The following is a 19,296-nucleotide window of genomic DNA, read 5'->3' as shown; positions in this document are numbered from 1 at the left end:
GCTTTGTACCCCCTGAAATCAGATCGGAGCAAATCCGGAATCTCCATAACCTCGCAGCTTGGTCTTTGGCTTCATGAATTAGATCGACCTTAGCAAACATCGAAAGGGATCTTGTTCATATGAGAAATGGTAGCAGATATGACCTATCGGTCACGCTCTGAGAACTAACGTTCCAGTCCTGACCATCTTGTTGTGATTTATCAAAGTCGAGTCGCCAGTCGAGCTTTGACCATGCCGTTGCTCGCTCCCAAAGAGGACAGGCAGACACTACGCAATAACTTTGACATCTGCCAGAACATTAAGGCAATAGCACACATAAGCATTGTTCAGGAACCTACTTACAGGGTCTCTTTGACAACCCTTAATGACTTCTTATCTGGTGATGAAAAAGGCGTCGGTCATTTCTGCTTATGAATTACAGTAGACATCGCAGTTGTCCAATCTCAGGTATAGGTAGGCGACAGTTGAACAGACACTTAGTCTAATGAACTTCAAAACACCGTTATGTTGCACGAAGAATTGGAGATAATAGTCCTGACTAGTTACTGAGAGAGATCACAAGAAACCATGACCAAGATCTTCACATCATGAATACCTAGGTAGGTAAAGACAAAAGAAGACTCCCTGCCTCATCACCGTCTCCTCACCCTCTTCGAGACCAATGGCATGGAGGGTTAGGGTATCTATTCTCTCAGGGTTAGGGCCAAGAGTCCAGTTAACGTCATCCTCGGCTCTTCCCGAACCTTCGGAGCTTTGTGACGAAGTGGCCCGAGCTCCTCATCGCGATCTGTTGAGCTTCCATTGCCTGCCGATCGTAACTGAGCGGAGTCCCCCAAGATCCCGTCGCGGACGCGGACATTCGGGGCTCGGTAAGTTTCCGAACTTGGATGATCTTTTGAAGCTTTCAACAACCAATTTCTACAGCAACAGTTGCAAATCAAAATGGTACGTTCGGATGAAGTTGCGGAAAGGAAGCTGCATGATTGACAGCGAGATGCGGCCCCAGCTTGTCAATTGACTGGTAATTGGCATGGCAAGCTGGAGAGAGGGAGAGACAGACCGAGCTTTACAAATGGATACATGAAGCCGTCATGCTAACAAGCGCAATCGCAAACTCAAACAGGGCCTTGAATTCCCCGCCTACGTCCTCGCCGCCTTGACGGCCACCGGTGGTATCGCCGGCTATGCCCGCACCAAGTCGAAGCCTTCCATCATCGCCGGTTGCGCTGTCGGTCTTCTTTGTATGTCCCATCACTCCATACGATACGATGTGTCGCATTCTACATCCGAGCCCAGCGCCCCAACAGAACTGAACTCCTCAACCTACCCACCCATCTATACAACCTCTCACGTCCCTCCTACCATCCCATCCGCCTTTGATCTTTTCATCGGGACTGGACCGACACTAACCACCCCCCTTCATAAAACAGACGGCCTAGGCGGCTACCGCATCCAAAACAACCAGCCCCACGGCGTCGAGCTCGGCCTCCTCGCCTCCGTCGTCCTCGGCGGCGCTTCCCTCCCCCGCGCCATCAAGCTCCGCAAGCCTGTGCCTATGATGCTTAGCGCCATTGCTGCTTTTGGGCTGTATACCTTTGGTGATGCTTTCCGCAAGACTTTGTAAGTCTTGAGCGGAATAGAAGAGGTGGTTGGTAGAGGGGAGTTGGTATTTGTGTAGTGTATGCGTATGCGCTATAAGCCAAAATGTTACAAGAAGAACCCATGTCCAATTGTGCGCCTCCTTGAAGCTCCTTTGATGTGATGATGTGATGATGTGATGGGGGTATCATTGTGTGAACCTTGACGGCCTGTGACTTGCGTAGTCGGGCGTACCTAATTCTGGGTATATGTGTATTCGACCGACTTGCTCCTCTCGACGTCTTCCAGGGGTCCGTCATTGTGTAATGCCATACCGGTACTGTTCCTCTCCGTCCAGTCTGTATGCTCCTCCTCTTCGATCCCCTCCCACGTATACTCGGTTCGTCGTTCTGGCTAGGTAGGGGACAGCATCGCTTCGGTGGTGGATAAGAAGGTGGTTCGGTTACGGTCACGGTCACGGTCTCGGTCTCGGTCTCGGTCTCGGTCTCGGTCTCGGTCTCGGGAGGGCTGCCGGGTACGTCGGAGGATCGCGTAAAATGTTGAAATGTCGTTTATTGTTTAGGAGTTCTCATCAATCTCCTTCCACTTCTGCCGGATAACGGCCTTCTTGTCCGCCACGCTGTTCTGGTTCATCTTCTGGGTCTTGAACCGCTCGGCCCGCAGGCAGGACGCCAGCTCCTCCTTGAGCTCGTTGCACATGCCCATGGACTTCCACAGGAAGCCGCGGGCGTGGCATTCCTCGAAGGCGATCATGACGTCGTGGCAGGCTGTAGTTGTCGAGAAGGTATATAGTTAGGGCGAGTCGTTTGGGAGGGAATGGGGAGGAGAGGTGCCGGGGTTGAGGGTTGGTTGGTGGGATGTTCGAAGGAGGAGGGGGGGCGCAACGCGGGTTGTGATGGAGGGGAAGGAAGGGTGAAAAGAGGTGGAAAACGTACCGGCATTGTCCTTAGTGTGCAAGTGAGGATGCATCTTGACCGAGTTTTGTAAGCTGTCGCGGAGGAACACCTAGCTACTGAGACCAAGTCGGGTGTTGTCGCAAAACAAAAGGAAGTGATCTGGGGATCGGTTTGCGATTCGCGACGGAAGACGGGAAGATCAGACAGAACTAAGCCGATCCAAAAAACGGAAGCGCGGCGGCGGCAGGCCTGGGCCGCTCGGAGCTAAACGAACTGCTTGGAAGAAGCTTTGACCAACCAATGGAAGTTTACTTGGGCCCAAGAGAGCCTGTGATTGCCCCTCCAACGGTTTTCAACACCTCCTGAGCACTAACATTTTTGGCCTGTCTTCACCATCTGTCAACTGGCCATCGTCTCCTATCCAATTCCGTCTTGAGGACAAGAAGAACCTCTCACTGAACATAATCTCGAGCTTCCATTAGTCGAGTCTAATCCAGATCACATATCCATCACCATGGCTCAACAACAAGTAGCTGCGAAGAAGCAGCAAGGTGAGTGTGCTTTTCGGGCAGATGATGAGGGGCATCCTTGTCGATAGACGTACGGGCAGGTAAACTGACAGCTTCAAACAGACCTTCAGCTTCAGTACACCACTTACAAGAACACTCTGCAACAAATTGCCCAGAAGATTGGCGATGTTGAGCAGGAGGCTGAGGAGCATAAGTGAGTAGCTTACTCTTTTGTCTTCGGGGTCTCATGTTCTTTTTCTTTAGCCGCGGGAGGCGAACTGGTCTGCTGGATGTGTTTGGAGATGGTGTGAACTCCTCACTCATCGGTTATGCTTTGACCCCTTCCCTCCTCTTCTAGTTGTGGGATTTCATACATGTCATCACACCGCTTTATGCGGTATGGTGATGGTGGTTCAACGTTCTTCCTCAGCTCTCTCCTTTTGTTGTTTTTTTCCTTGTTTCTTCTTTCTTCTTCGTATTTCCTTCTTAGGATACTTGGTCACACCGCCCCTCCAATACTCCCCTCCTCCTCATCCACTCTCTCACCACATCTATCCTCTGACTCCTCGCCTTGACTTAATCGTGGCTTACCCTGGAAGATCTAACTGACACCGAAAATAGACTCGTCCTCGAAACCTTGGAACCTCTCCCGGCAGACCGCAAGTGCTTCCGCATGATCAATGGCGTCCTGGTGGAGAGGACGGTGCAGGACGTGGTCCCCGCTTTGAAGACAAACGCCGAGGGTTTGAAGAAGGTTCTGAACGACTTGGTCAAGCAGTACCAGAATAAGCAGGAGGAGCTGGATAAGTGGAAGGTATGTGTCCTTGTTGTTTTTTTTTCCTTTCGGAGTTATGTCCCTGGGTTGGATATGGGGAAATGGTCAACTGACTGCTTTTCCACTATACAGAAGAAGAACAACGTCCAGGTTGTTCAGTCATGAGGAGACGATATGGCATGTTGGAGGAAGATAGAGAGATTCATCAGGTATAGTGTACGGATACAATACCCCCCACCATTACGGATTCGTCATAGTGAAGAGGAGCCCGAATGAAGCAAGTGAAAGGTTCATGTGGATAAACGATGCCATGTCACCAAGGAGGGTCGGCTGTTGACGTGTTCAAGGGCAAGGTTCGGCATCTGAAGGCGATGATGATCGAGAACGAGCTACAGGCGATGACGTCGTATTAGATGTTTTTCTGTTTCAGCACCGCGAAATCGACAGTGCTTAGAATCATATCATGGATGTCAATGTTGATGGTCGTCAAAGGGCGGCCGACATCAGCAGAACCGATTATGATGTGGAAAGATTTCTCCAGAAATGGAATAACCGAGGGCTTTCAGGTCGTCATCCTCTTCAATATTTACGCAAGGCATAAACGATCGGTTGACAGTTGTCACGGCATATTTGTGCTTTTTGGGTGCTTAGATCCTGGATTTGATGATGGTGGTGGTGTGGTTGATGAGTTGTCCCAAGCCCATTCTGGCATGGTACTCCCAAGGAGGCTCACTGCAGCCTAGCTAGCGGCAAAGGGGCGCGTCTCAGTGCCCAACCGGGAGGCCGAAAATCCTCTACTTCCCCCAAGCCCAGCCAGCCAGCACATGCGGTTGGCTGGTTGGGCTTCGATTGGACTGGAACCCGCGAGCAAGCAAAACGAAGCAAGCAAAAGACCGGTGATGAGCTACTGCGCAGAAGGTTGACGGACGGACGGGCAAATGCAAAGAACGATGATGACGGACTTGCCGTCGGCGGGCGGAAAGACGGCGTCATTTTCTCCGCTTTATGGCTTGAATGTAAGTAAGCCGGTTAGCCTGTGAATGTCCGGTCCAGTCGTACAGCAGCAGATCATGAAACTCGGGTTTCGAAGGCTGCTGTTGGCCAACCCCAACTTTTTTCTGGATTTCCGCGCGAGGGAGGGGTGCTTTTCCAAGGAGGACACCCGTGACCGTGATTAGCTTGTGAGCCAACAGGGGATTTTCTCAAATAATCTCGGGAATATCTTCCAATAAGGTTGCCGAAATCCCATCTAAAATCGACCATTGGCGAAGAACTGGCTTTGTGACAACCACTGAGGTTGGCCTTTGAAGTTGTCCCAGCCTCGTGTCTGGGGAATGGTGAATGGCTGTGAATGGTTACCCGCATCGTGGGAAACGAAGAAGGGGCGGGCATATCAAAAGCTGAATGATAGCGAAAAGCCCAGCCAGTGATCACACACACCTCTCCTTTGGGATCTCCTTTGGACCCCCAACAAAAGAACGCCCAGCCTCTTTCGGCCCAAAAGTCGTGGTTGGATTTCAGGGCATCGATTGGGCTTTTGGATTTTTTCAGCCTTCTCGTTCCTGTTGTTTGGGTTGAAGATGATGTTGATATGTCACAGCCATTGTCGAATCAGAGGCTGTCTCCACCCACCTTCCAGGCATTCGTCGCCCTGAAGCTGGGGTTGCTGTTTCGCCAAGATATCATATCTGGAATGGCGTTGACGTTCGGCATCATTGTCAAGAGATATTCAACTGTTGATGAGTTGGAAGAGCAAAAACTATTGCTTTGCGCATTATCCTTGCTAATAGTCGCAAGCATGCAACCCTTTGAGGAGGTCACGGACGATGCACTTTCACCGCTCTTGTCGGTCCACGGATATCAGATATTGACGTCTCGTTGAGTGCGAATAATCGACACCTTGAGTGCGAGGAGTTGAAGTCGGGTGACTCGTCATGGCATTGATATCCATCGATCGAAGTGGGGAAGGCGGATATAGGATAACAGCAAGGACGCCGGGGTCGGATGAGGGGAACAGTTTCTTTGAGGTCTCTGGTTTGTAGTTGTATCGATGGAAGCGTAAACCTTGCCGTTCAAGTTCCGGTTTCGCTGACATAAAGTTGGAGATGCCAACTAAGGTAGCAAAATCGACAGTTGATGCAAACGAGAACGGCAACAGACAAGCCCGACCAAACGTCACAACAAGAGGTATCAGTTGGGTGTTTTATGTGCCATTGTCAATCGATATCAGCAATGCAGATTGAGTGAGTTGTTGTTGTTGGTGGTGGTGTTGTTGTTCTGCTAAAATCCGACGTTGTGCTGGCGAAGCCGGGATGTTCGCTAAATCGCTAGAACATTACAACTAAGCTATGCCTATCCGGGATGGATTGCGGCGCATGATTCGGATGAGACCCGCTTCTCCCGCATGCTCGTCTCTTCACCCGATTTCCTTCTTTTTTGTAATTGTTAGTGCAGTGTTTTGGTAGAGACCAACAAAGAGAGCTGTCAACGAGCTGACACCGTCCTTTGTCTTGGTTTTGTGTTTCCATGCATCTCAGACACGGAACGAAACGACAACGACAGACCTACTGCAACTACATACCTTGACATTCACACGTCCATCCATATTGGCCAACTCAGACACCTGGATTATCCACTAGGAAGAATCGGCATCCATCTTCTACTTTCATATCCATTCACTCTGGCTATCAATATCTCGACGCCCTAACCCAACAAGTACCCTACCGTTGACGCGCCCCAGTCAAACACCCCCTTCGACGTGGATACACACGCCGTCCGACACCCCGACCAGGACAAAGCAGAAACCCGTTTTTGTACTCTACGCGACTATCCAAGCATCGTATTGATACATACTACCACTGGTACGTACACATCGTGAGAAACTACACTAGACTATGGAGTCTAGTGAAGGATCCGAGCCAGACCAGCCAGACAGACAGACTGCCCTGCCTTCCTGCTGCCATGCTGCCATGCGCGCACTGCATCAATGCGCACATCACCACCACACACACAGGCACACCACAGTCATCCCGTCTTTTGCGTGAGCGCCATGAGGTGCTGTGAGGTGCTGCTGCTGCTGCTGCTGCTGTTGCTGTTGCTGGCCCCGCAGGAACGCGGCAGTCCAAGTGAAGGGGGCGTTGAACTCCAACATCCCAACCTTCCCGGTCCTAGCTTCACTGGACTTTTTCCACACTTCCCCAGTTCGGGTTCCAGTGATCCCCAATCCGCCCCCGGTCCAATCCACAGTCGTAGTCCCACGTTCGGCCAAGTATTGGTTCATTAGTTGACTGGATTTGCTCTTCTGACGCGACTTTGCAGGTTACCTTTTCCACGAGACGAACAACAGGCAGACATCATCGATACACAATACAATCTACACTACACTAGGCTACTTGTCTCTTCATACCCCCACCGCGGCATCAAAGAACAAGACGCGTTGCTCTGCCCCTGCGCTGGCCCGGACAGTAAAGCCAAAGAACCAACCATCACCAGCCCATCGCCGTGTGGTGTAACAACGATCCGTGTGTACACAGAGACACACACAACAGGAGGCCATCAGCAGCAGCAAGAGAATCGAAACGTCGAATCCGGGACACGGGAATATACACTTGCGGCAGGGTCGGTCTACCTACCCTTGGAAGAAATCTTGTTGGCCGTTGGTCATCCTGTTTACGACCGCACCAGTCCTGCAGTAAGGCGATCCATCCAGCGGACGCCGGCAAGGTTCCAGAGCCCCAGAGAGTCTCCAAGCAAGCCCTTGGGTAGGACCCGCAGTGCCCCGTCCAGTCACCAGTCTCGTCGGGCCACCCATCCACCCCCGGAACAGCCCCCTCACTCCTCGCTACCTACCGCTAGAGGTACCGAGCGTGCCGCTGACAAGTAAAGGTCGGAGCGTTCCTTTGCTTCGGGTTCGGGCTGCCATACCCAGTCTCGGGCGTTTCCCGTCCCTCCTTCTCATCGCCACCACCCCCAAAAAGTGCCCAGCCCCGGCCCTCCGTCACAGCCTGAAGGATCCCTGGACACGCTTAAACAGGGGCACGATTGACGCAGTCGCCTGCAGGCCGAGCCGCCCAAGAAAAAAAAAGTGGCCTCAAGCCTTACCTAACACCCTTGCAACGTGTCCAACGACACATCATCCACCTTAATCCAGTCTGTGCGAGCTGGCAGTCCAAGGAATTTAGAAAGACGTGAGCAGCCGCTGCAGGTAGCCAAATATGTCCGACTCCCCCCAATCCAATTCAAAGGATGTCGAACAAGGTGCACCGTCACCCGGCGAGGAACCACAAATGAACGACCCTCAGGACCCACACTCGAGCGGGCTCAACCAGTATGAGTTCGAAGTCAAGGAACAGGACCGGTGGTTGCCCATAGCCAATGGTATGTTACACACCTCGTTGCCTATCCCCTCTTGCCCTTCTTGACCTACCTACCTACCCGTTGCCTCTGGCCTCTGTCTCGGTGCCGGCGGGCCCTTGAGCCTCTTTGTGTCTGTCCACAAAGACAGTCACAGACCATGATTCGTGTGTGCGCCCGCCTCCCTCGTGGGAGTGTGTGTTCTAGGTAGCCGTGGCCAGACAGAGAGCAGGGCAGCACGCCCGCTTGCGCTTGCATGGCACCATGTCCATTCATGGCTGGGGGTTTGGCGACGAGAATCAGACCCGAGACCGTCTCCGACTGGCTTCGCTTCTGTCTTGCTGCTGCTGCTTTGGGCTTGAGAGCACTTCTAGAACAGCCGCTGCGCATATCTCTACACACTTCCATGTCTCACCATTCGTCGCCCAAGTCGCCCGAAGCGCCGCGCGCTTCTTCCTCCTCTTCCAAGGCCGATAGATGTGATGCTTATGATGCTAACATACGCAACTTTGCCCCAGTCGCTCGTATTATGAAGAATGCGCTTCCCGAAAATGCAAAGATAGCCAAAGAGGCAAAGGAGTGCATGCAAGAGTGCGTGAGCGAGTTCATCTCTTTCATCACCAGTGAAGGTAAGTACAATGGCAATAGTCACCCAGTCAGAGGAACAAGTTGGATCTGACCTATCACAGCCTCGGAAAAATGCCAGCAAGAAAAGCGCAAGACGGTCAACGGCGAGGACATCTTGTTCGCTATGACGTCCCTGGGATTCGAGAACTATGCGGAGGCTCTTAAGATTTACCTTTCCAAGTACAGAGAAGTAAGTCTCCATTCAAAAAGTTTCCTTTTCCCGCGGGGCTCCCTTCGTACCACGGATCTTATTGCTGCCTCGTGGCGTTTCGGCCGATACAATACCGAGACATAGGAATGGTGGTCTTGACGGTACGGGAAAAACATGAAAGCCCGGCTAACTCCAGCAGCAGCAGAATCAGACAAATCGTAGCGAGAACCAGCAGAATCGGCCCAGCAGCCAGGGTTACGGTGCGCCTCAGGGCCAGAACCAACCTGGACAGGGCGGTTTTTCCAGCAACGACCTTGGCGGCCAGCAAGAAAGTGGCGATGCTTCAGGCTACAACCTCTATGGCGCCCAGACAGGTCATAACGGTGGCGGTGCTGAAGGGTACTAGGGGCCCGCAGAACATGGCGTTATTGGCAAGAAGCAATCCCCGGAAATTTCAGAAGCAGTTGAAGCCCCAGAAGCGCTAGCAGTCCTTTTTCAGACTCTCTGGTCGTTGGCCTCGAGAAGGCATTCCACGAGCTTGTGGTTGATAGGGACGATTCGACACCGGATCAGAACGGCGTCGTGCGCTCTATTGAGACGTCCGATGACCCAGTTGCAAATCAAGACCAGCCAGCGCCGTGGCCTCAAGGAGAAGTCCTGTCGTTGCTGAAAAAGATGCACCTGCCGCTGAAACTGGGAAGGATCACGAATACCCACACTCACCATTACCGAGTTTTTGATGTATGTATAACTATGGGGCTGTTGCTTGTTGACCTGCAAAGGCAAGAAGCAGCAGCCTCTTACACTACTATGTTTTTCTCTTTCTTTTTTCTATGGGGTGGATATTGTTTGGTCTTCAAATATACAGGAGCGGCCATCAAAATTGGTACTTAGTCGGCTAGCTGGCGCAAAGAACGGTTATGAAGTTTGGTCTCTGTCTTTGTGAGAGAACCGGGGGTGATGCTCTTGCGTCTCTGTGACTTTGATCAAAAGGTTGAAAGATGATAGCAAGTACCTAGTGATCATATCAGGAATAGACTGGAGAATGAATAAATTATCGGCGTAAGCTAGTGACTTTGTTGCCTGACCCTTGAAGCCCATCATGATGTCTCTGATGAACGTTTCCTATGTCTTTTTATTATACAGGTCATGATGCGTATGATACCAATGACATGGGAATTTGGGGACTTGGAGGTTGAACTCCATGTCAGTGGTTATGTAATCAAGCGTCACTCACCGAGACCGATAAGCTCACCGCCTTCCTGATCGGCCGGGCACGGCCCACATCGACCGGTGTGCACGTGCCATTTTGTGGGGGCAAATGGAGGCTTCCGCTCACTAACAGATCAGGAAAAAAACATGTCCAGTCGCAATTGATTTGTCTTTTCATCACAGCGTAAACAAACTCTTTTCAAGCGGTATCCTTGCGGCCAGCCACGAAGAAAAGAACAGACCAGCGCGCAATGCCACTGGCCCAAGGAGACTCCCATACGCCCGTTCTTTCGCTTCATCTGCTTGTAATCTCAATCTCGACAACTATGCTATTGTTGTTTGGCCAAATCTGCGACGGGAGCCGAGAGACACTTTGATCACCGTACCATCACCTGTCCGCCACTGGGACGGCATTCAAGACGTGCATATCGAGAACGAAACGACGACCGAGTACTGCGTACCCTTTCCATTTCCACCACACCACCACGCTAGTTATACTCTTGGGTTTTTTTTTTCTGCCGGCCAAATCCATCTCCAGGGATCCACTTCCTATCGACAAAATAATCTCCAGATAATAGACCAACCCCCGGTAGACGGCGAATATTATCCGCCCACTCCCATCCTCGACCATGACCACTCTCACTCCGGTCGCGACCCGATCGCAGGCAACCCCGCTCACTTCATCCGCCATCAAGTCCATCCTACGAAAGCCGTCCACAGTGCTCGGGAGGAGGCCCAGGGAAGAGGACGGCGAGAGCAGCGACGGCCTCCCAGGCAGCAGCCCCGTCAAGAAGAGGAAAACCGTCATGTTCAACGACAAGCTCAACATGATCAAGGAGTTCGGTGGCAAGACGTTGGACGACGCAAAACGCGAGGTCAAGCAGGCCCTTGAGGGTCATGCCCGCGGAGACGATGAAGACTACGACGGCCTGAAAGAAATCTTTTGCCCGAGCCCGAAGCGAACAATTGTCGAAGAGGAAGATGCCGATGCCCCACAACCACAAGACCTCCAGGTTTACGTCGTTGCGTTGACCAGCCATGCACCACTGCTGGATAGATCGTGTTCGGGACTTATACGGGCGGTGCTCAGTTGCACTTGGCTAGACAGGGACGATGTTTTTGCACGGGCGTACATTCAGCTGTTGGCAGCCTTGTCTGCGAAGGTGTCTTTCAGGCAACAAGCACTCTCGATGATGGTCGACAAGTTCACCGAGACACGATCCTCGACCGTAGAAGTCGTACCGGGGTTCCCGCCCGTCGATAGCGAGACGAAGAAAGAGCGGCTACATCTCGGTCTGAAATACCTCCTCGAGCTCTACGCCGATGCACGACCGATGATCCTCGACATCGTAACACACAGCTTCCCGCATACCGAAGAATCGAAGACGAGACACATGGAGTACATCGACCACTTGCTCAGGCTAAAAGCGGACAAGCCGGATTTGGAACGGGACATAATGGAGCTGATCCTCTCGCGATTGGTAAAGCTGGACGTCGAAATGACACTCGATCTGGAGAACGACGACGACGAGACCACACGGGCGGTTCTACGACAGCTTGAAGCCTCGAACGCTAAGAGCGATGACGAGGACGACGATGCCATGAGCGACGCCGACTCCGACGACGAAGACGAAGAGGAAAGCGACGAGCAAACACGGCGGATTCTCTTGCTAAAAAGCAAACTCGAGACAATGGACGCCATCCTCGACCTCCTCTTCTCCATCTACGACCCCGTCTTCGCCGACCCCGATAGCCCAGAGGCACTCGCAACCTTTGAAGACCTCCTAACCGACTTCGTCAACGTCATCCTCCCCCACCTCAAATCGCGCCACACGCAATACCTCCTCTTCAAGTTCGCCATGAAGTCCAACCGGCTAATGGAGATGTTCATCGGCACGCTCTTCAACATCGCCTTCCAATCTACCCGAGCCCCCGTAGTCAAGCAAGCGGCCGTCGCCTACCTGGCCTCCTTCACGGCACGAGGAGCCCGCGTGCAGAGCGACCAGGTGCAGCTGATTGCGCAGACCTTCCTCGATTACATCGATCACTACAGAAACACCCACACCAGCTGCCGCGGACCGGACATAAGGCGCTATAGTCAGTATTATGCGTACTTTCAGGGGTTGCTGTACATCTTCTGCTTCCGCTGGCGGGATCTGATTGATCGGGACGAGGTCCCCGCGAGCTTCGATTGGGACGATCCGGCCAGCTTTTTGGGACAGGATTTGCCGTGGATGAAGGGGTTGAGGCAGCGGTTGCAGGTGAATATCGCGAGCAAGCTTAATGTAAGCCACCAACTCCTCCAACCCCATTGGATGTGCGTTTACTAACAACATACGCAACAGCCCCTAAAATGCTGCTCCCCCATAATCGTCGACGAATTCGCCCGTCTCTCCCACCACCTCCGACTAATCTACATCTACCCCCAAATCGAAAAGAACAAGACCATCCACCTCTCGCAATTCTTCACCTCCTCCTACGCCACCGGCGGCGCCCTTCGCGACTCCGGCTTCGAATTCGACCACGAGAACTGGACGCACATCGAGGCCTGCTTTCCGTTTGATCCGTTCCAACTGCCGGTCGCTAAGAGGTGGTTGGATTTGGACAAGAATTATGTGGAGTGGAGGAGTATTGCTGTGCTCGAGAAGGGGGGCGAGGAGGATAGTGATAGTGAGGAGGAGGATGATGATGATGTGAGTGAGGATGGGATGGGCGAGATTGCGGATGTGAGCGATTATGAGAGTGATGAGGAGGGAGGGGGTGTGGAGCATCATGAGGATGATGAGAGTACGGATGGAGAAGGGGGGGATGAGGGGTATCATGGGAGTTTTCGGAGGACTTAGAGGGTTACGAGAGCTTGAAGAAGTGAAGTGGTCGGTCCTTGCTGATTGAGGAGGGAGAAGGGTCATTATTTCTTTTACTTGTCGGTTGATTTTTGGTAGGGTTTTTGTTATTTGTGCTGTCTGCATGGCGAATGGGGGGCGGCGGGAAAGCGCATCACCTTCGTCACTTATGGCGTTTGGAAGGGGAAAAAGGGAAAAGGAAAAGGAAAAGGGTCGGAAAATTTACTTTTTTTCTTTGGTCGGGATTATAAGGGTATGGCATCAAATGGGATGGTGTGAAGAATTGGTAAAGAAGTGATTGGAGGAAGGGCAGCAATCATATCACATGTGTTGGAAGGAACAGTGATATGGGATGGAATGGGATGGGAGGAGGATATACCATAGCTGGACGAACGGAATAGTGGGAATGTCTTTGTCGTCTTGGACTTTGCTATTCTTTTCGCTGGCTCCCGGACGAGACCGGGCGGGTCGATTAGACCTAGGTAGTGGATGAATCAGCAATAGCGAAGAAGTAAGCAAACACACTCTATATAGCCAAATCAATACAAGTAAGATATTGATACCCAAATCCCCATCCTGCCTTACGATGGTGGATGGCCCATCCATTCCACTTGCAGCGTTACATCAAGAGTACAGTATTTGTCAACACCAAGCGAGGAACTTTTGGCCTGGGGTCGTCCAGCTGGCGTTGGATGGCATGGATGGAATCATGGATCTGCAAACCCCGAACGGGCCGATCATGGCTCGCCTGGGCCATCAAGGTTCTTATCCGCTTTCTATCCGCCTTGGGTTGTCTTGAACTGATGGATGACAGATTGACAGTGCGGACTACTACTGCTTTAGCATCCACTGGAAGTAGGCTGATCAGGCAGATGGTATTTGAGTTTATTTGAGCCCATGGGTTTGGAAGCTGTCAACTGCCAGTAACCAGGACGGAATTACCCCCGTACCTCTTCTCTACCAGGTATCAAGCGGAGACATTCACGTAGGTGACGCAGAGGTACCGAGTCAAGAGCGACACTCGGAGACTTGATGTAAGACCAACGGCAGTTTGGGTGGTCTTCTTGCGGAGTGTTTCTCATCAAGGTTCTCTCCTGCCGGTTGGTCTCGGTGGAATGTCTCCGGTGATCATATCACGACGGTACATAGCTAGATGTCCCTCTCGAGGATTCGTTCTTCTCAAGTGCTTCGTTGCCCTTGGCCTTTCTTGGAAACATCATCTTGAGCTCCTGACTTCTCTACAACTGCTTTATGAAAGAAAACTAGAGTCTGATTAGCTTGACCTACATACCTCTACTTGACTCGATCTTTCCCAAGACATTCAACACAATGTCTTCTTTCTTGTCAGCCTGTTCCTCGTCCTCAGCCAGCCTGAGCTCCATGTCCACGGAGATACCAACCAACCCATCACTTCCTCTCCAACAAAGTCTCAAACTCAGCCCAATCATCAACCCGCACTCCCCATCGAAAAGTCCTACCACATCATCCTCCTCCTCTTCATCATCCTCCACGTTCAATCCAACTCCCACTTCCACTCCCACTTCCGCTTCCCCTTCCACGACCACGACTACGACACCATCCACACCATCCACACCACCCCCACCATCCCACCTCCCCCTTGCCGAAGAACAACCACAACCACAACCACAGCCACCACATAATCCGAGGTCAGAGTCAGAGTCAGAGTCAGAACCGCCGGCATCCAAATATCACATTCACACCCGCCGCCTCCTCCAAGTCCGCCGCGCCCAATCCTCCCACTCTCACCGCCAACGAAAAGCTGATTTCGATTACATCAAGCATCTTGAGCGGGAGATTGCTTATTTACGAAAAATGATTGACCTCGCCAAAGAGGATGTGGAGAAATTAGCGAGGGAGAATGAGGGGTTGGCTTTGAGGGTTGATGTTTGATGATTATGCTCTGAAAGTCTAGAGGTTGTGAACGTGAGGCCTGGGCTGAGTGGGTTGGTGCTGTGTGGAAGGGAGAAGAGGGGGTTATTCGATGACGATTCGATTGAAAAATGTTGATCTGGTTATCAATGGCGGACTGGAGGCTTCTTCTGTTTTGGTTTGGAATAGGCCGGAGAGGGCGGAGAGGGCGGAGAGGAAAGGTGCCTGTAAGTTAAAGGTGAAGAACCATAGAGGGTTCGAAAGATGGGATGGTAAGTAGAGAATGGGTGAAGAGAGAAACGGGACGAGTATTGTCTGACAAGCAGTAAATAAACTGGATGGCATGCTTTCTCTTCGGTTTATTTTGTATCAATGTAAACTAAGCTATTTAAATCAACGCTTTTGCGAAACTCTCAAGTACAAGAGATGTCTACCTCTGTGATAAGCTAGTCGGTGAAAAGAAAACCCTGGAATCATTCCGCTCAATGGTCAAGAATGTACTCTTTCAGCCAAAAAGCAACGACCCTCTCTACCTTGGCCTGTCCCTCATACTCCTGTACCGCCTGCCCCGTCTCTTGGGACGTCTCTCTTGGCGTCTTCCGGATCGCCCTCATTCCTGCCTTTGCAATAACCACGTTGATCAGCCCTCGAGCATTGGAACCCCTCTTTCCGATGAGGAGACAAAAAGGCGGACCATTCAGGATACTGCTAGACATAGCCGAACGCGGGACGAGGTTATTGCTGTTGCTGAGCGTGCAAGGCCAAGGGGGCTTGTCATCCCGGAGTTCAAAAGGCAGTGTGTCGAAGAACTTGGCGGGCAGTCCCCACATCTCAAGCCAGCCGAGCAAGGACGGAAGGACGGTGTAGCGAGCGATGGGGAGGATGGGAACTGAGGAGAGATCTGAGGCTGTTGAGTCCATGAGCCTGTGGGATAGTGGTTGATTAGCTGGGGTCTTAATCTTTTGTGTTGCTCTCACTGAAGAAGCTATGTTCTGGAGGGGAGGAAAAGGGCAGGGACTAAGTACGTGCCTGGTTTGAAGTTCAATGAAGGCGTCCATCCCCTTTCTTTTTCCGTCTTTGCTATCCTCGAGGCAGAAGATGATTGCCGGCCTGCAGGGGGAGTGGCTCTTGGTACGGAAGGCTTGTTCGACAATTTCAATCCGCTGAAGTGTGCGACCTTTCAGCACATCCTCTGCGGAAAGTAGCATGAGAGAGAGAACCCGATATTCGCTTTGGGTAGGCATCTGAAGGCCAATGTCGTGAAATATGGCATCGGTCTCTGGGAAGCTCGTAAGTACCACTGGTTGATTGATATATGTCATGGTCACGAATGTATACACCGAATACGTACGTTCCTAGCGTTCTCCGTGGACATCAAGGACCTCCTTCATGACCTCGTTCCATTCCGATTTCATTCGACCGTAATAGCCAAACACATGCTTCCACTGATAAGCTGTCTTCACATCCGGCTTAGACTCAACCTTTGAGTCCGCGGTGGTACTGGTAGGTGCGGACGATGGCTTAGTCGGTTGGACGGAGCTCTTGTCGTCAGCCACAGTCTGCGTAGGTTGCTCCTGTGGGGGTGCCTTCAACTTGGACGAGATGATAGCCGGGTCTACAGGAGCTTGCTTGCTCTGATGAGCCTGCTCGCTCTGATGAACCTGCTCGCTCTGACGGGACAGGGTGCTTCGCCAGACGGGCTGTTCTGACAAGACGGGCTGTTCTGTCTGATGAACCTGCTTGAAAGTGCTGTTGGGGTTAAACTTGAACTCGGGCGCTTCCACGTTCAACTTGGACAACGAAGGCTCGCTCTGACGGGACAGGATGCTTCGCCAGACAGGCTGTTCGGACAAGACGGGCTGTTCGGACAAGACGGGCTGTTCGGACAAGACGGGCTGTTCTGTCTGATGAACCTGCTCGCTCTGACGGGACAGGACGCTTTGCCAGGCATCGCTCTGACGGGACAGGATGCTTCGCCAGACAGGCTGTTCTGACGAGACAGGCGCCTGCTCGCTCTGATGAACCTGCTCGCTCTGACGGGGCAGGATGCTTTGCCAGGCATCGCTCTGACGGGACAGGATGGTTCGCCAGACAGGCTGTTCTGACAAGACGGGCTGTTCTGACGAGACAGGGTGGTCGGATGAGTCTGAGTGCTCTGACGAGACAAGCTCCTCTGCCTCTAATATGATTGGTAACTTGCTATCGTAAGACATTGTGGGGAAGAAAAAGAGGAAGATAAAGCGATAGTAAGTGATGGGGAGATGATGAGATGGTGAGTGGTGTGGTTCGTTATTCAACGAAAAGGGTATCGTCTAGCTTTAAGTAGGTATCTGGTATGCTGTCTAAGATGCTCCTCCTGTATTGTAGTCCGCCGTGCCTGCCTTGTTTATCGTGATGCGAAACTGCTGACTGTTCCCGAGGCCCTTTTATCCGTCGCTCCTCCCTTGGATCGTGTATACAAGTAGCCCCTCAAACTCTTTGCGCTTGCCCGTGTTGCCTGGAGCGCAAGAGGATCCGGGTATAATACAGTGTTGGACACGTATTGCGCGTCGCATGGTACGTCTTTCTTCATGGTCCGTCCTTCAACATTGAGGGTCGGGACCAGGACCGTTCGATCGGTATCAGAAGGAGCTTTCGCTGTCAATAAGATGACCAATCCATAAGTCGTACTTAGAAGCCCAACTTCCCGGCAAGTCCGGAGAACACCCTCGTAAGGGCAAAGCCCTCCTCCGACTCATCTGAAGAGCCTGCCGGTGGCGGCGGGAAGATAGGCTTCTTCGTCTTCGGATCCTTGTACGCTCTCAGCGCATCCTCAATAGCCTGCAGCCTCGCCTGCCTCTCTTCGTCCCTCTTGAGGAACTCCTCCTCCCTCTTCCTTCCCTCCTCCAACTGCTTCTCCAAATCCTTTATCCTCTGCACGTTCGGATCGGGCTTTGACGAGGACCGGTAGTACTCGTACAGCAGCAGCGAGCTGGCAATGGTCAAGATGAAGACATCCCCAATCACATCGGCAAACAGGTCCACGGCCTTGGGTTCGGGCAAGGGCCGGAACTGGCGCCTCCATATGCTCTTGGGCGGCTGCTTGACGGGGTGCGACTCCTTTGGTACGACGCCGTACTTGGCTTTGAGTTCCTCCTCTTTGCGCACTTGCTCTTCCGTCTTCACGGTGGGCGCTTCGGCCTTCTCTTTGGCTTCCTTTGCGCGCTGTTCGGCGTCGGCGTTTCGGAGGGCGAGAACGGACATGCGCATGTTGAGTTGGTGTATCATCTGGCCATACTTGGCAGCGAAGGCGCGGAATCGAGGGTGTTCATGGGCTTGGTGTTTGATGTGGTTCTGTGAAAAGGCATGTTAGTTATGCCGAGGAGAAGGGGAGGGGAAGAGAGGGAGAGACATACGGCGCCATATTTGGAGATATGCCGCACAAAGAGGGCGGCAAGCTTAAAGAGAGGCAGGGAGACGACCATGATGAGGAGGTGTTGCCAAGGAGGTAACCAGGGAAACCGCTGGTCGTTGCTGTTGGTGGGTGAGGTGATGCCGAGGTTCCGGTTGGACAAGGAGCAAACGAGTGGAAGATCTTGTTCGCCAAGTGATCGCTGTTGTCTAAAAGCAAACAATGTTCAGGTCGCAACTGTTGTTTCTACAGGCGCATGTGACAAAAAGTTCGGATGACGGACAATTCCAGGATCCCAGAGCTTCCGTCATGCTCAGCCAGCTCAGCACCCCACCCGCACCCCACTGAGCCGGACGAGTCAGGCCCCCTGGTTCGCCTGTGGGTGCGCTGCGATGCTGGCTTGGCAGGCGACTTGGCTGGGCTGGAGAGCGACCCCGGGCCCCGCAACACTCTGCCGTTGCCCTGGCGACTTGCAAACAAAGGTCTGCCTGCCAAATTTGGACGGTGGATTCATTCCAAAGCAACTTCCGTCCTTGACTTTGCAATTCAACACAACTGTCTGCTTGGGTGCTTCTTTCCCACGCTTCACCTTCCTTTGACCTCTCCACCTTGGCAACTCTTCGCCGTCCTGGGTTCAGTTTGCGTTTGACCTTGCGCGCCGTCTCGGAAGTGGATTATTTACCGACCTTCGTTGTCTTTCACCAATTATTTCTCCGACCCCCCAGCGCGCACTCGAGTCAATCCGCGCTACACCATCATCAGTCGACGATTATCTTCATGATACTGCCTGGCTCACCTCTACGTCGGATCCCAGGTCGCCGAGCAGTGCTTGACGATTACTAGTCCCACTGTGAGTTTTTGCTTCTTCCAAGCAATTGGCGCTGTCGTCTGTCCCTCTTCCTTGTCCTCTTCCCTTCCACCTTGCCAGCCACCGTTCAATCCCCACTCTGCACGCCCCCTTGCTTTGTTTACTTTGTCTCTAACCAAGTGGAATCTCCACTCCTTAGACCTTCAGATAATTCACGGCATTGAATGACCCGACCAACAAGA

General features: G+C 52.3%; 9 protein-coding genes across 9 annotated transcripts; 5 read left to right on the top strand and 4 right to left on the bottom strand.

The window, feature by feature from the left end:
* Positions 1–231: 231 nt before the first annotated feature.
* On the top strand, positions 232–1,624 carry B0H65DRAFT_545412 (transmembrane proteins 14C-domain-containing protein; the record flags this gene model as incomplete). Its single annotated transcript, XM_062829374.1, has 3 exons — positions 232–324; positions 1,124–1,241; positions 1,431–1,624. The coding sequence occupies 3 exons, from the start codon at positions 232–234 to the stop codon at positions 1,622–1,624; spliced, it is 405 nt and encodes a 134-aa protein (XP_062687583.1).
* Positions 1,625–2,157: 533 nt separating this feature from the next.
* On the bottom strand, positions 2,158–2,568 carry B0H65DRAFT_545411 (cytochrome c oxidase biogenesis protein Cmc1 like-domain-containing protein; the record flags this gene model as incomplete). Its single annotated transcript, XM_062829373.1, has 2 exons — positions 2,158–2,366; positions 2,535–2,568. 2 exons carry the CDS (start codon positions 2,566–2,568, stop codon positions 2,158–2,160), a joined length of 243 nt encoding a protein of 80 aa, XP_062687582.1.
* Positions 2,569–3,009: 441 nt separating this feature from the next.
* B0H65DRAFT_545410 (Prefoldin beta-like protein) lies at positions 3,010–3,944 on the top strand (the record flags this gene model as incomplete). The annotated part of the gene is made up of 4 exons (XM_062829372.1): positions 3,010–3,046; positions 3,128–3,218; positions 3,626–3,818; positions 3,912–3,944. 4 exons carry the CDS (start codon positions 3,010–3,012, stop codon positions 3,942–3,944), a joined length of 354 nt encoding a protein of 117 aa, XP_062687581.1.
* Positions 3,945–6,647: 2,703 nt separating this feature from the next.
* B0H65DRAFT_70817 (uncharacterized protein) lies at positions 6,648–7,235 on the top strand. The gene has a single exon (XM_062831306.1). The coding sequence runs from the start codon at positions 6,766–6,768 to the stop codon at positions 7,060–7,062; it is 297 nt and encodes a 98-aa protein (XP_062687580.1). The 5' UTR covers positions 6,648–6,765; the 3' UTR covers positions 7,063–7,235.
* A 544-nt stretch (positions 7,236–7,779) lies between these two features.
* On the top strand, positions 7,780–9,361 carry B0H65DRAFT_70853 (histone-fold-containing protein). The gene is made up of 4 exons (XM_062831307.1): positions 7,780–8,156; positions 8,651–8,761; positions 8,822–8,949; positions 9,113–9,361. The coding sequence occupies exons 1-4, from the start codon at positions 7,994–7,996 to the stop codon at positions 9,314–9,316; spliced, it is 606 nt and encodes a 201-aa protein (XP_062687579.1). The 5' UTR covers positions 7,780–7,993; the 3' UTR covers positions 9,317–9,361.
* A 1,390-nt stretch (positions 9,362–10,751) lies between these two features.
* B0H65DRAFT_439352 (RNA polymerase I-specific transcription initiation factor RRN3-domain-containing protein) lies at positions 10,752–14,626 on the top strand (the record flags this gene model as incomplete). The annotated part of the gene is made up of 3 exons (XM_062825410.1): positions 10,752–12,407; positions 12,468–12,909; positions 14,283–14,626. 3 exons carry the CDS (start codon positions 10,752–10,754, stop codon positions 14,624–14,626), a joined length of 2,442 nt encoding a protein of 813 aa, XP_062687578.1.
* Positions 14,627–15,190: 564 nt separating this feature from the next.
* B0H65DRAFT_454293 (uncharacterized protein) lies at positions 15,191–16,495 on the bottom strand. The gene is made up of 2 exons (XM_062826188.1): positions 15,885–16,495; positions 15,191–15,779 (listed from the first exon to the last, which is right to left on the bottom strand). Exons 1-2 carry the CDS (start codon positions 16,175–16,177, stop codon positions 15,338–15,340), a joined length of 735 nt encoding a protein of 244 aa, XP_062687577.1. The 5' UTR covers positions 16,178–16,495; the 3' UTR covers positions 15,191–15,337.
* On the bottom strand, positions 15,875–17,297 carry B0H65DRAFT_70725 (uncharacterized protein). The gene has a single exon (XM_062831305.1). It carries the CDS (start codon positions 17,066–17,068, stop codon positions 16,211–16,213), a length of 858 nt encoding a protein of 285 aa, XP_062687576.1. The 5' UTR covers positions 17,069–17,297; the 3' UTR covers positions 15,875–16,210.
* A 228-nt stretch (positions 17,298–17,525) lies between these two features.
* On the bottom strand, positions 17,526–18,555 carry B0H65DRAFT_513724 (optic atrophy 3 protein-domain-containing protein; the record flags this gene model as incomplete). The annotated part of the gene is made up of 2 exons (XM_062828635.1): positions 18,251–18,555; positions 17,526–18,188 (listed from the first exon to the last, which is right to left on the bottom strand). Exons 1-2 carry the CDS (start codon positions 18,317–18,319, stop codon positions 17,526–17,528), a joined length of 732 nt encoding a protein of 243 aa, XP_062687575.1. The 5' UTR covers positions 18,320–18,555.
* Between the last annotated feature and the right edge of the window lie 741 nt (positions 18,556–19,296).

Source organism: Neurospora tetraspora (assembly GCF_033439725.1).
Source record: "Neurospora tetraspora strain CBS 560.94 chromosome Unknown B0H65scaffold_1, whole genome shotgun sequence".
Lineage (NCBI taxonomy): Eukaryota > Fungi > Ascomycota > Sordariomycetes > Sordariales > Sordariaceae > Neurospora > Neurospora tetraspora.
This window is presented reverse-complemented; position numbering and strand designations above follow the sequence as displayed.